This window comes from Erithacus rubecula, assembly GCF_903797595.1.
Source record: "Erithacus rubecula genome assembly, chromosome: 28".
In the NCBI taxonomy this organism is placed as follows: domain Eukaryota; kingdom Metazoa; phylum Chordata; class Aves; order Passeriformes; family Muscicapidae; genus Erithacus; species Erithacus rubecula.
This window is the reverse complement of record NC_136680.1, coordinates 4,852,460-4,865,307: the sequence shown is the minus strand read 5'-3', so window position 1 is coordinate 4,865,307 and position 12,848 is coordinate 4,852,460. Positions and strand designations below refer to the sequence as shown.

Here is a 12,848-nt window from a genome sequence, read left to right as displayed (position 1 = left end):
CAGAGGGCCCTTGATGGGCCCTGAGGATGCCACATGTGGCACCAAGACTGATGGCATGTAGAGACTTGTGCAGCAGAACAGACAAGACTGAGACACACAGGAAAGCAGAGCTGTGATCCCTAGGATAGGCATGATTTAGGGCATTTATCATTTGCCCATTTGGCATTTCCCAAACCCTGGATGAAGTCTGGTACTAGCTGGCACCATCAATCAGGCACCTCCTGTAGCTCAAATGCAGCACAGGGGAACAAATCCTAAATCTGCAAAAAAAACCCCAAAAAACTGGCACTGCAGAAGCACTCCTTCACCAGCTTCTATTTGATGCACAAATCCCACCTCAGTCTAATCACTTTAGCATCCAGACTAAAATATGCACTCCAGTATGTGCTGCTGCACTCAAGGACTAAGCAAGTTTTGAATTAAGCAAAGAAAATATTAAAAATGCATTTCTGAATGCAGGAGTGAGCACAGAGCTGGGTATAATGGGCTGTTTGCACAGATATGCTTGGAGCTATCATTAACCCTGGGATTTCCCCATGGAAGCAGGACAGATGTGGGAGCTGGGGCCACATTTAGGTACATCAGCTATTTTTAGAGCTGCTCAGGGGACTAGACCAGTCACATCTCTTCTTTTTGCAATGAGCTTTCCCTCTTCCTTCCTTAACCAGCCCAGACAAGGACCCATGATTTTCTCCAGCTCTAGTATATTGGAGCTGGAAAAAAAACATGGATGGGATTGGGAGCACTGCTGGAATTTACCCCCATCACCTTAAAGACCCCAGCACCATCTGCTCATTTCATTCTTCCATCAATAATCACCCCCACAGAAGTTACAATAAATGCTTTTGGGGATGACTACACACATGTAGTACAAGCAGCTAAAAGGTTAGGAATTTTTTAGGGCTTGCCCTGATCAGCTGACTTTGTTTGGCCTGGATCATCCAGACCTCGCCCTCTGCTCACTTTCAAAGAGCTGGCACAAACTCTTCCAGCAACCTTCAAGGACTATCCCCTTCATCCGAAGGTCTGCCACCAGGGAATAAGAAAACTCAAGACATCAGCACTTAAAAACTTGCTGCCCCACAGCCTAACTTCCAGGAAGAAAAGAAACTTAGGAGCCCATAAACTTCAAGCAGAGTAAAACCTGCTGCTGGGCTTTATAGCAGCAACTGATCTCAAAGCTTCATAAGGCTACATGAACATGGAGGCCAGAAGGGAACAGAGCTCAGGTCACACTTCCAACAAAGAAAATTTACAAATGCAGAGTCCTCACAATGCTCCCACACACCTGCCACAGGTAAACCATCAGAAAAATAATCCAGGCAGGACACTTAAAGGCTTGTTTTTATTAAAAGACATCTTCAGAAAAGATATTTTAGTACAAAAAAAGTTTAAAATACACAAACTACACTTGCTTTCCTTTACAGCATCAACATTTATAAATTACACCACATTGTTATTAACACAGCATTTAAATATGAAAACAAATAGAAACAGGGAATTCATCAACAAGGTCCAACATCCTACAAACAACTATGTACAGTATTTAGCAGCTAGGAGCTCTAGCACAGTAGTCAATATGACTTCATTAGGGCAGGATGCTTGGGAAGCCCCAAGACTGCAGCTTGACCTATGAGTTTTCAGGGACCAGTTTTGGTCACTTCTCCACAGAGAACCACCCCAGAGGCAGAGGTGATGCCACACATCATGGTACACACCTGATCAAGTGTCCCTCTGTGGCTTTTGCAGAGAAACCCTGTTATCTCCTGTTGTAGTACTGGGACACACAAGTGGGTCAGGCCCAGTCACTCTGCAAAGCACGAGATGTCTGGTGGAAGAAGGCAGCTCCTATTTCTGGGGGCTGACAGTGGCACAGGGCTGGTCTCACCCAGGGACAGTCCCTGCTCTGTATCTGTGCTGGCCCATGGCTCATCCTGCCCACTCCCAGCAGCACTGGCAGGCTCCAGGCAGAGGTCCAGACACAGCTGCCCAGGACCTGGCCCCTCAGGCAACCAGCTGCAGGATCTCACCCAACCTTAGAGCTGGAAGCAGTGCTCCCAGCAAATTCCAGCATAGCCAGAAATACAGGTCTTGAAAAGGAAGGCAAGGGAGGTGCCCTTCTGCACAGGTAACCCTCAGCCCCCCCACCAAGTCCTGTACCTCAGGGGGACAGGGGCTGCACAGATGGAGCTGCCTGAGGCTCACTGCCCTCACTCCCACACGGGAAGGAGGCACCAGGGCTCTCACAGGAGGGTACATGGGACATCATTTTGGAACAACAGGGAAAGACAGGACATAGCAAGGCTCCAAACCCAAACTGTGGTCCAGAGCAGCGGACACCTCACACACCCTGCCTGCCCCAGGCCCAGCTCATCAACACAGTACAGAAATGTTAAGACAGGATAGAAAGCACCAGACAATTTAAACTTCCCACAGCAGCACATGGCAGGTAAGAAGATCCCTGTGTATGCCCTGGAGGTGAATCTTCCTCCTGGGGCTCCTCTTCAGGTTTGGGAGCTTCCATCTGGGGGCTTTGGAAATGTGGAGCTGTTTTATTTTTAGCGAGGAGCAGTGTTGTGCCTCTAAAGGGCTTCTAACCAAGGAAGGGGAGGTTGTTTTCTGTAAACACAGAGTGATGGAGCTCAGGTCCATGCTCCACAAAGACAGTCTTGAGTAGCAACTTTAGGGCTATGCTTCCAGTGCTGCAGGTTGGATTTTCATGATGGTTGACTTCAGGGGGTAGTACCTGCCCTTCCATGTCTTCCAGAAGATGCCCTGCTTGCGCTCGTGCCTCTGCCGGGGGATGGAGCGGAAATACTTCCCATTGAGGTTGGCATGGCCACAGGTGCTGAACCACCAGCCACCTACAAGGGCAACAGAGACAGTGTTAACTCAAATTCCAGACAGAAAAATCCAGGTTCGAGGCAGCTGATGCTCCTATTTCCTCCATTCTTACAGAGCTTCAGCATCTCATAAGACCACCTCATGTACAGTCAAGGAGTTCCTTTTGCACTGGGGAACATATCACAGATCCTACAGATTTCTACAGATTTCAGGCTGCATCTGCATATCCAGGCTGCCCCTCCTTGTGTGAAAACTCCCCTCCAACCTTTCAGCAGCCAGGGCGAGGGAGGCATCTCCCCTGCTTGAAAAGGTTCCAAGCAAAGTGGCAGACAGCAAAGTTATGAAGACAGATGCTTGGGCCAATACCTGAATCATGAACCCCCCCTCAGCTTCACCTTCCCTCTTGGCTCCCTGCACAGCTCCTCCCAAAGAAACAGCTGCCCCAGGGAAGCAGGGGACTAGATAGATTCAACAGCAAAGGGGTCCAGTGCCACAGGGTCTGTGTCCCACTGTACCAGTACCAGACAGAGCTGAAAGAAGTGCACATACTGGGGTAGAAGACCTCAGACTGACCTGAGAGGTGTTTGGCACAGTTTGTGTCAGCTTTAAGGTCATGGTCACGATCCCGAGTGGAGAAGGGCAGCTGCCTGAATTCCCCAATGGCGTTTTCCAGCTCTCCAGACAGAGGCCCCACCAGGCTGAGTGTGTAGGCTGTGCTCTCACCACCAAGACTGAAGACAAACTGAACCACCTGGGAATTCCCCTCCCAGTCTTCCAGCTCAATCAGGAGATTGCATTTTCCCTCTTGGACAAGGTGATGTATCTTCTCCAGGCCCAGCCAGAAGTCACCTGAAATAAGACTCATGACATTGGCTGCAGGGACACAAACATGCCATGTAAAGCAGAGACAAGCAGGGACAAACTAGGATACTGCAGCATTTGAATCAATGTCTGGCACCTGCAGGACACATCAGGAAGATCAAGGAGCCCTGCTCTGCAAGCAGTGTCCCCCTGCTTCAGCCCATGTCTGTGCATAGAGAGTTCCAGAGGCCAACAAGGGGAATTTTGCTAAGCTTCCCTTATTCCACAGTAAGAACATAGACACCATCATCCACCTACCACGAAGGTCTCCAAAGCCATTCTTGTAGGCATCCCAGAGCTGGTCAAAGTCCACAGAGCCATCCATGCGTCTCTGGATCACTGTCCAGCCACCCTCTGTAGCAGGGAAAGCACAGTCACTTGGGGTACATGTACAAGAGCACCCTGCCAAGTGCTGCAGGACACAGCCTGCCTTTACCTGCAGTCATGTCACAGTACACTTCAAAGGGCTGAGATCCTGCAGGCTGCACCTGGAAAACGCCACTGCTGTGCTGCCCAGCCAGGAAGAGCTGCTGGCAACCCTCTGGGAGCTCTGTAGGAGAAGGAAACAGAAACTGAGGAGATGGCCACAAAGCCCACTGCCTCAGCAGGTGGCTACTACCAAGGCCCCAGCACTTGCAGCCCTGACCATCTGTGGACACATGCTGGGACACTGGCCCCTGACTTCAGCAGCTTTCAACACTGTGACCCCACATCTTCCCTTTCATTCAAACAGAGCTCCTTGGGCTTTCCCCCAAGGCAGAAGCCAGGCTTTGGGCCAGGCAGGAGTGACCCCAGCTGGAAACCAGGGCTCCCCATCGAGGAGGAACAGAGGAGCTTCCCAGGACCCTCCACACCCACAGAAAGGAACAGCCCACCTGGAGTGGGGCAATGCCAGGGCCAAGCATCCCTATCCCAAATGAGGCAGGGGCAGAGTCAAGAGGCCTCAGGGGGCAGAAAAAAAGACAAAGTCCTGACATGAGGAAGATGGCTGAGCATCCAGCACATGACCTCTTTCTCCCAGCAACTGTGATGGCACCAGCCAGACATCCTGCTGGGCAACCTGCCACAAGCAGGCACAGTGCCACGCTGGGATGACCCTTTTTCCAAGATATATGACTGAGGCAAGGCAGGGGTGGGGGTGTGGACTCTGTGAGCCCCAGCTCATTGAAGGAGTGGATTGCCCAGGGTGAAGCCACACCCTGCCTCATCCCTCTCCATCCCCAGGGGCTCCCACTGCTCCTTCTGCCCCGCAGGGACTTTGCCCAGAGCTGCCAGCAAAGCACCATTTCAACAGCACTGATAAAAGTCCATCCAGGAAGCACCACCCGCAGCATTTGGGAGAGATGAGGCACAGGGAACCTGTTACAACACCAAAAAAGGCTGCAGGAGGATGTGCAGCAACTCCAGCCTCAGGCTGCCACACAGTCAAGGGGCTCTTTGTCAGCAGGGACAGGTGCCCCAGTCACCCCCAGACAAAGGGGGCCTGTTCTCCCCAGGCCAGGGCGGATGGCTTGTAGCTCTGGCTACCCTGGCTCACAGCTGCTGCCAGCATGACCCTGAGACAGACAAGAAACCTCAAGACAAGCCCTGGGCTGTGCTGGGGTACTGCCGTGGGGTCCCCTTGCACAAGCTGCCCCAGGGTCAGGGCTGACACCATGATCCAGAGCAGCAGCAGGGAGAAGGGCTTCTTCCAACAGCCAAGGGCTTTCTGGGGGCAGATGGAGGGGGGAAAAAGGGTCTTTGAGCTGCCAAGAGCAAAAGCAGCCCCTGCAGAACATCCTCATTGGGTGCTGGGGAGCCTTGAACTGCACTGGGGTGAAGAGCAGAGCCCCAGTTGGAAGAAAGGTCAGGGGGATGCAGGGGACAGAAATATGACACCTGCCATCACCTTTCACCCATTTCCAACAGATTTCTCCCTTCGTCTCTCCCTCCCCCCACAGAATTTCCTTTCCTCGGCAGGGGCAGCCCCTCTCTCACAGCCAGCAGTGACATAGTGACATCCCCCACACCCCCAGGGCCAGGGTGGGACTGGAGCCACCATCAGGGCACTACAGGACAAGCTGTGCCCCAGCCCCACCCTGAACCCATGACACAGGGATCGAGGGCACTGTGCATCAAGGATCCAAACTACACAGAGCTCCCCAGCAATGCAGGGCTGAGTGCATCCTGAATATCCCCACTGTCTGGGTAAATGAAGGCAGAGGAGCAAACCAGGCTCACAGGAAGCAACAGCCCAGCCACTAGCCCCTGCTCATACTGCCACTGTAGGAAGGTGCTGGGTTTGCCAAGCTCGTCACCTCCTCTCCCACTGCACCTCCCAGCATCAGCTGGATGGTGCCAGGCAGATGTTTAGTGGTCCCAGCATGCACAAGTCAACTCCATCACTGCCTGTTTCTCATTTCTGGGGCTGCAGTCCCTGCTCCCCTGGTGCTATAGAGACTCTCCAGCAGCTGAACAAGATGCAGCTGCTTGAACAACTTCTGCTCAATCTTTTTTGTTTGAGGAACATGCTTGTTAGTTCCAGTTCATGTTGCACATCCGAATGGCACCAGCAGAGCAAGCCCTCCTGACTGCTCCTGTGTTTTCTTTTCCTTCCCCCTTTATTTAACCAACCAACACAACAAGGCTGGATCTGCCTTAGGCTCTGTGTTCACCCAACAGGATTTCCAGCCACAACACAGGGGAGGTCACTAAGCCGGTGTAAACAGCCATCCTCAGGGATGGCAGGGCATGCCTGGAGCTGCCTGCACTGCCTCCCCCTCTCCAACCCAACCCCATTATTTTGGAGTCTCAGCACCACGGGGAGAGCATGAGCAGGGCTCTACCTTTCCCCTACTCGGCAGGCTGCCAGCAAGCACAGGCTCTGCCCAAAGACGTGATCCTCCTTCTGCAAGCTATTAAACCTCTCACTCTCCAAGCAGCTTCAAGCCTTCAACTTTCACATGCTTGGCTTCATGCCAGCCCTGCCCTGAAAAAACTTGTGTTTGCTGGATGCAAAAGAAAGGGTCTTTCTGTAAGGGCTGCTGGTGGAGTTCATCACTGCTCCCCGGGGCCATGCCGGCACCAGGCTCTGCTGACAATAGCCCAGGGGCAGCCAGCACAAGCCCCCCCAGCACAAGCCCCCCCAGCACAAGCCCCCTCGGGCAGAGGGCACAGGGCCAGCCTGTGAGCTTTAAGACTTGCCAGAAAACTCACTCAACTTGCTAATGAAACGAAGCCAATTTGTTTTCTGACAGTGATACCAGCATCAGGGATTGAGTAAGGAAAGGGGAAACTCACAGGTGGGACAGAATCAGCATGTCCAGAGTCTTTCCATCAGGGACAGTGCAGCACTGGAAGGTGCTGAGCTCACACAGCATCCATGGGGGCTGTAGCTCTTGCTGCCTTCCACTATGCATCACAAACATTTCTGTAGCCTGCAGATGCCAGAGCATCCTACATCTGCACCAGCAAGTAGCAAAGGTCCCAATCCATCTCCCTGCACCCCACTTTCAGCATAACCCAAGAGTGCAATCAAGTGTTATACTAGGTAACCTCTAAAGATCCCTTCCCACCCAAACTGTTCTGACACATGCTACTATAGGTAAGTCACAAAGCAGAGTTTGCAAAAAACCAAGGAAGAGAAGTTCTGAGGGAGTTTCCTGGCTCAGAAGTGCTGCTCTGAGCAAGGTTGACCCTATACAGCCCTACTGGGCTACACCCCAGGAGGAATTTGAAGCCCCACATCCCACCTCTCTTCTTGTCCATGTGAAGAAGCCCTTTGTTCTGCCCATCCAGCTTTCAGACACACCAGTGACAGCTCCAGGAAAATTATCACGTGTTTTCCCATAACCATCCCTACATCAGGCCCTGAGCAGGAATTCCACATGCCTCCTCATCCTGCCTAATTTCTATTTTGTTCCTGCTGACAATCCCTAGACAGCAGCAGAGGCAGAGCCAGCACTACCTGACACAGCATGACAGCAGCTGCTCCTGGCCAGCAAACCCTGCAGGGACACCAGTTCCTGGAAGGAGGCTGCAGGACATGGGACAGCTGGGGACACCTGCTCTGCAGGAGCCCCTCCAGTCCTGCTGCCAGAGCAGAAGATGCTCCAGGCAGAGCCAGGAGTTGGAGATGCAGCATCCACTTGCCTGCTCTAGTGCACATTTCCCAGGACTGTGAGCATCCACTGCAACTCAGCACCTTCAGCTAAGGGCAGTGCCAGCTGAGACACTTGTACTTCATGCATAAACTCTAAATATGAGCCAAAGGAGAGAGCTCTGCTCTCAGGCCAGGGCTTCCTATAACCCTCCCCTGCTTCCACAGACAGGAAAGCAGATCCTGCCTGGTGAAGGTAGAGCAGGTGAATAAGAATTAACTCAAAAGAGCTGAGACCCTCCTCTCCTCATCTTGAGCCTGCCAATCCTTTCAACAAATACCTGTTCTCTGGCTTTGTCTGCTCCCTACTTCATTCCTAACACCAGGCAGGAAAAAGCCTCTTTAATCCTTAAATTCCTGCTGGACTAACACTGGCCCAGAAGGCAAGAATTCTGCCTGTGCTCCAGAACCCCTCACTCTGGCCATACTCCCAAGCTCTAGCTTTTAAAGCAAATCTTCCACCCTGGTTCAGGACAAATGAACCTTTTGTCTTCAAAAGGTTGCGAGTGCTACAAGTTTGCTCTGGCACAGAGGAGCAGGGCAACACAAGCAGATACTCACTCTGTGTCTGCATAGGCTCCCCACTGCCATTCTGACTCTGGTTGGTAAGGTTGAGGCTTTTCTTCAGGTTTATCTTCCACTTTGGAGACTGTGTTTTGTTGTGGTGTAGGGGAATTAGTAGATTGACCTAAAAAAAAAAAAAAAAAAAAAAAAAAGCACAAGTCAGAACAATTTTATCTCAGCTTGTTTTGCTGAGAGGAACAGGTTACTCAGAGGAGCAGGTCAGCCACACGCCAGCCACTCCCTGTAGGCCAGAGCTGGGGCTGGACTTGCCTAGAAACCACGAGGAACCAGTCTTGGCAAAGTCAGAAATGATTGTGGTTTTTTACACCCATGCTAGTTAGTTTATTCTGCAGATAAATGCAAATGCAGAGCGTAGGGATGCTGCTCCCACCCCCCAGTTCCTCCCATTGCTCCATGCAAACTCTCTGTTAGCTTGCAGGTTGTTACCCTCACATCACTGATGTGATGTGATGAGACCAGAGCTGCAGCCCCTTTGGGTGCCCAAAGCCAGGGAGCACCAGCACAGCCACCAGAGCTGGGACAGAGGGGTGCTCACACCAGGCTGCCCATGCAGCAGCACACAGGGCCAGGCTGGGGGCTGCAGCACAGCACAGGGGCTCACCTTGCTCTGCAGGCTTTTAATCTGAAGGTTCTGCTTGTCCAGCTTGTACTGCTGCTGCTTGATTTTCTGCAGAAGCTCCTCAATCCGCAGGTTCTGAGCATCCATGAGGGACTGCGAGGGAAGAGTCAGGTGAGCCCCATGGCCCCGGGAAGCTCCGGCTGTGCGAGACTCCCGGGAGGGCGCTCCTGGTGCGGCCAGGACCGCTCCGCTCCCCTGGGGCTGATCCTCGATGTCCCGGGACAGCCGGGCCGGGTCCCCCACCGCTCCTCCCCGCAGCCGCTCCCGGTGTTCCCCAGCGACTCTGGGCTGTGTCCCCCCCACCAGCGCTCCCGGTGCCAGTGTCAGTAGCCCGTCGGACTCTCTCTAGCCCGCCCCAGCCGGGCGATGCCGGTCTGCTCCATCCGCCGCTCCCCGCTGGCTGCCGGTGTCCCCCGCGCTCACCTGCAGCGCCCCCAGGTCCCGAGCGCTCTGGTTCCCAGCCGGCCGCGCCTGCAGCGCCAGACGGACCCGGCTCTCCAGCCGCTCCAGCCGGCCCTGGATCGCGTCCTTGTCAGCCGCTACCTCCTCCAGCCGCTGCCGCAGCGCCTCGGAGAGGTTGAGCAGCTGCCGCCCGCGGCCCTCCAGCTCCCGCACGCTGCCCCGCAGCCGCTCGCCGCGCTCCTGCGCCTCCCGCGCCTGCCGCAGCAGCCGCCCCAGCGAGCTGTTGTGGGCGCTCAGCCGCCCGCCCAGCTCCCGCAGCTGGCCCTTGGTGCGCTCCACGTGCTCCTTCAGGCCGTGCCCCAGCTGCAGCAGCCCGTGGGCCAGCACGTTCACCTCGTCCCAGGAGGCGAACTGCGCCCGCCGCTCCCGCGCGGCTCCCGCCGCCGCCCGCCGCTCGGTGCCGGCTCCCGGTGCGGGCGCGGGGGCCGCCGCCAGCCCCGCCGCGCACAGCAGCAGCGCCGCGTCGCTCAGCCGCATCCTGCCCGCTCCGCTCCCGGCCCGCGCCACCGCCGCCGCCCCGCTTTTATGGCCCCGCCGTGGGGAGGGCCCCGCACGGCCCCACCCCGCCACGGCCCCGCCGCTTTGTTCGCCCTCCCCGGCGGCCGCGGCTCTGGCTCCGTATCCGCCGCCCGCGCCCGGGGCAGCCTTGGTCCCTGTCTTGAGCCCTGCCTGCCCTAGTCCTCATCTCTGTCCCCATCCTTGCCTCTGTCCCCATTCCTATTTCCATTCTTGTCCTTGTCCTCATCTCTATTCCTGTCTCCATTCTAATCCGTACCTTATGCCTATCCCCGTTCCCATGCCCATCCGTATCCTATCCCTATCCCCATGCCCATCCCTATCCCATCCCTGTCCCATGCCCATCCCATCCCTGCTGACTGTCCTGCCCCTCATCCTGCACTGGGGACCCTAATCTGCACCAAGCCCTGATGCTTGGTCCCTCACTCCCGTGGGTGCACCCATGTCACTTTCTGAGGCCGTGCCCTTCTAGGACCTGCTGGCCCCGAGGCAGGAGCACCCTGTGGCACCCTGGCCTGGCACAGATGGGTGCTGCCAACCCTGGGGAGGAGACATGCTTAGGGTTAGCTCCTCTGTACACCTGAGGGAAGTACAATGTTCACTCCTCTAAACATTCCTGGCCTCCAAGAGCAACAAGGATGGATAGATCCATCTCTCACTACTCTCCTTTCAGAGGTTTCAATCACCCCCTTGTGAAAATTGTGCATCTTATTTTATTTGCCAATATCTCGGACCCTGGTTTCTGGCTCTTCCTTCTTGTTCTGTCCTTTTCTGCTGGCTGAAAGGGATTTTCGAGTCTCTGTGTTGTCTCCATGAAGGAATTCACACCCCGGGATGGAGCTGCTGCCGGCTCTGTCCGGATTGGAGCAGATGGAGCCCTTCTGGTCCCTCCCCACGGGGCGCTTCCTCCTGCTGCCCCAGCGCTCCGTCCCGCTCTGCACACGCAGCCTGGAGCAGGGAACTGCCTCTCCTCCCACTCTTGGGTTTGGAGCCAAATCCTGCTTCCCCCCCCTCACTGGCTCTGGCTGAGCCCCCTGGGAGCAGGGCTGCAGCCCCCTGGTTCCCGGGCCAAGCTGCTCTGCTCAAGCCCGCAGAAGTTCTGCCTCCATCCCACCACTGCCCCTCAGAGCCCTGCAGCTCAGGCATGGCCCCAGCAAAAGGCTTTTCATCTGGTCCAAAAATGCCTGGCTCAAAGGTTTCTCTTTCCAGGAGTCCCCATGCCATCTCCAAGTACTTCCCAAGCTGATGCTGTCCAAAGGGTGAGTGAAAGGCCTCAGAGAATGCAGCCAGCAGCAACAGCTCAGGGTGGAGTCACAGAGGTTAAAGAGGAATTTTGGAAATTCCGGCAGGCACACACTCCAGAGAGTCCCAAGTTCCCCTCCACCAGCCACTGTTTTCACGTTTTTTTCATGGTTAGAAAGAATTTTTCAAGTGAGGAAAGAGGAAAAAAAAAAAAACAAATAAAAACCCCAAAAACCCAGGTAGGAAACACTGCAGGAGAAAAAGAAACAATAATATGACCTTCTTTTTCCAAATCTCTGTGCTTTGGGGAGGCTCCTCTGTGCTCTCCCAGACACTACTGCTAGAGAGGAGCTGGGGACACAGAGGTGGCAGTGATGGGGAGGGGGTTCATTGCCCCCCTCCAGCAGCCTCTTCTGCTGAGCCTGGTGTCCCTCAAGGCTCTTTGGGGTGCCCCTGGCTGGCTTCTGCCCCCCCTGCCAAGGACAGATCTGCTACCATACCCACCACCCCTGAGTGCTGTAGGGGCTGCCAAAAATTCCCAGATGGAATCTGAGAAATGAAAATTCTCCTTTTCAGCTAGTATTGCTGTTTTTTGGCATCCCAGGAGGGAGTGAGCTGGCAGGAGTCACGCTCATGGAGTCCAAGGCTGGAGCACCCGGCACCCCAACAGCCCTCTGGATGGGAAAACACCAAGCCTTGAGTCACTGGGACAAACAGGGAAGCACAGTTCCATGTGTTGGCTATTGCTGTGGGTTAACAACGTCAGGCAGAATGAAGCCTGGGTGAGCTCTGCTCCCTGCCCACCATTACCCAACACTGGAGCTTGTCCAGGGAAATGACAGGGTTACTCTGGGTGCTGCAGCAGACATGTTACCACTGGTTATTTTCTGCAGTGGCAGGAGAGAGGGAATGTGAGAAGCCAAGGCCTGCTGAGAAGCCACATGATTTATGCATTTTCCTTTGGCTGCATTTTCCTTTGGCTGTGTTTTCCTTTGGCTGTGTTTTCCTATTGCAACTTCTCGAATTTGCCCTGAGAAATACAAATTTTAAAGGTACACAAATGCAAAGCCCTCAGAGGCCATGAGCTGCCTCAGGCTAGGAATGACCACAGGCTGATGGGAAGGTTCTCTCCACAGAGCCAGATGCAGTTTAAATGGAGCTTAAAATGGCCTGGCCAGCAGAATGTGAGCTCCTGGGGCATTTCTCCATGCCCTGCTTTGTCCTGTGTGGAAAAGGGCTATGGTCAAAAGCTCTGTAGGGTCCCAACTGTCCAGCTTGGCTTGGGGCCAGGGAAGGATTGAGGATTGAAGGGGATGAAGGAGCTTGTCCCCTGTGCAGGTCCCCAGAGGAACCCCCTGAGGACACTGCCCCAGCCCAGCTGCCTTGGGACCCAGAGCAGCTCAGGGACCAGCAGGGCACAGTGATGGCTCTCAGGGCTCTCTGTATGTGCCTGGGGTCAGCCCTTGGGCAGGGAACAGCAATCTCCAGAGGAAGTTATTTTCTGTGGAGCTTCTCTCAGGAATCAAGGGATGCTCCCAACCCCATTGTCCCATACCTGTCCTTATTCCTATCACTATATCC

The 12,848-nt window shown here is 54.6% G+C and overlaps 1 protein-coding gene across 1 annotated transcript; it reads right to left on the bottom strand.

The window, feature by feature from the left end:
* Positions 1 to 1,326: 1,326 nt before the first annotated feature.
* ANGPTL4 (angiopoietin like 4) lies at positions 1,327 to 9,990 on the bottom strand. Its single transcript, XM_079328136.1, has 7 exons — positions 9,471 to 9,990; positions 9,030 to 9,140; positions 8,405 to 8,531; positions 4,142 to 4,255; positions 3,964 to 4,059; positions 3,418 to 3,693; positions 1,327 to 2,864 (listed from the first exon to the last, which is right to left on the bottom strand). The coding sequence occupies exons 1-7, from the start codon at positions 9,984 to 9,986 to the stop codon at positions 2,689 to 2,691; spliced, it is 1,416 nt and encodes a 471-aa protein (XP_079184262.1). The 5' UTR covers positions 9,987 to 9,990; the 3' UTR covers positions 1,327 to 2,688.
* Positions 9,991 to 12,848: the final 2,858 nt, after the last annotated feature.

What these genes read in the sequence shown, in the direction of transcription:
- ANGPTL4 (XM_079328136.1), bottom strand. Translation starts at nt 9,986, where the DNA reads ATGCGGCTGAGCGACGCGGCGCTGCTGCTGTGCGCGGCGGGGCTGGCG. An exon ending in GGGACCTGGGGGCGCTGCAG is followed by an intron (nt 9,141 to 9,470) that starts GTGAGCGCGGGG and finishes CTTCCCTCGCAG; the next exon opens with TCCCTCATGGATGCTCAGAA. An exon ending in CTGTGCCAAACACCTCTCAG is followed by an intron (nt 2,865 to 3,417) that starts GTCAGTCTGAGG and finishes TTGCCCTTGTAG; the next exon opens with GTGGCTGGTGGTTCAGCACC.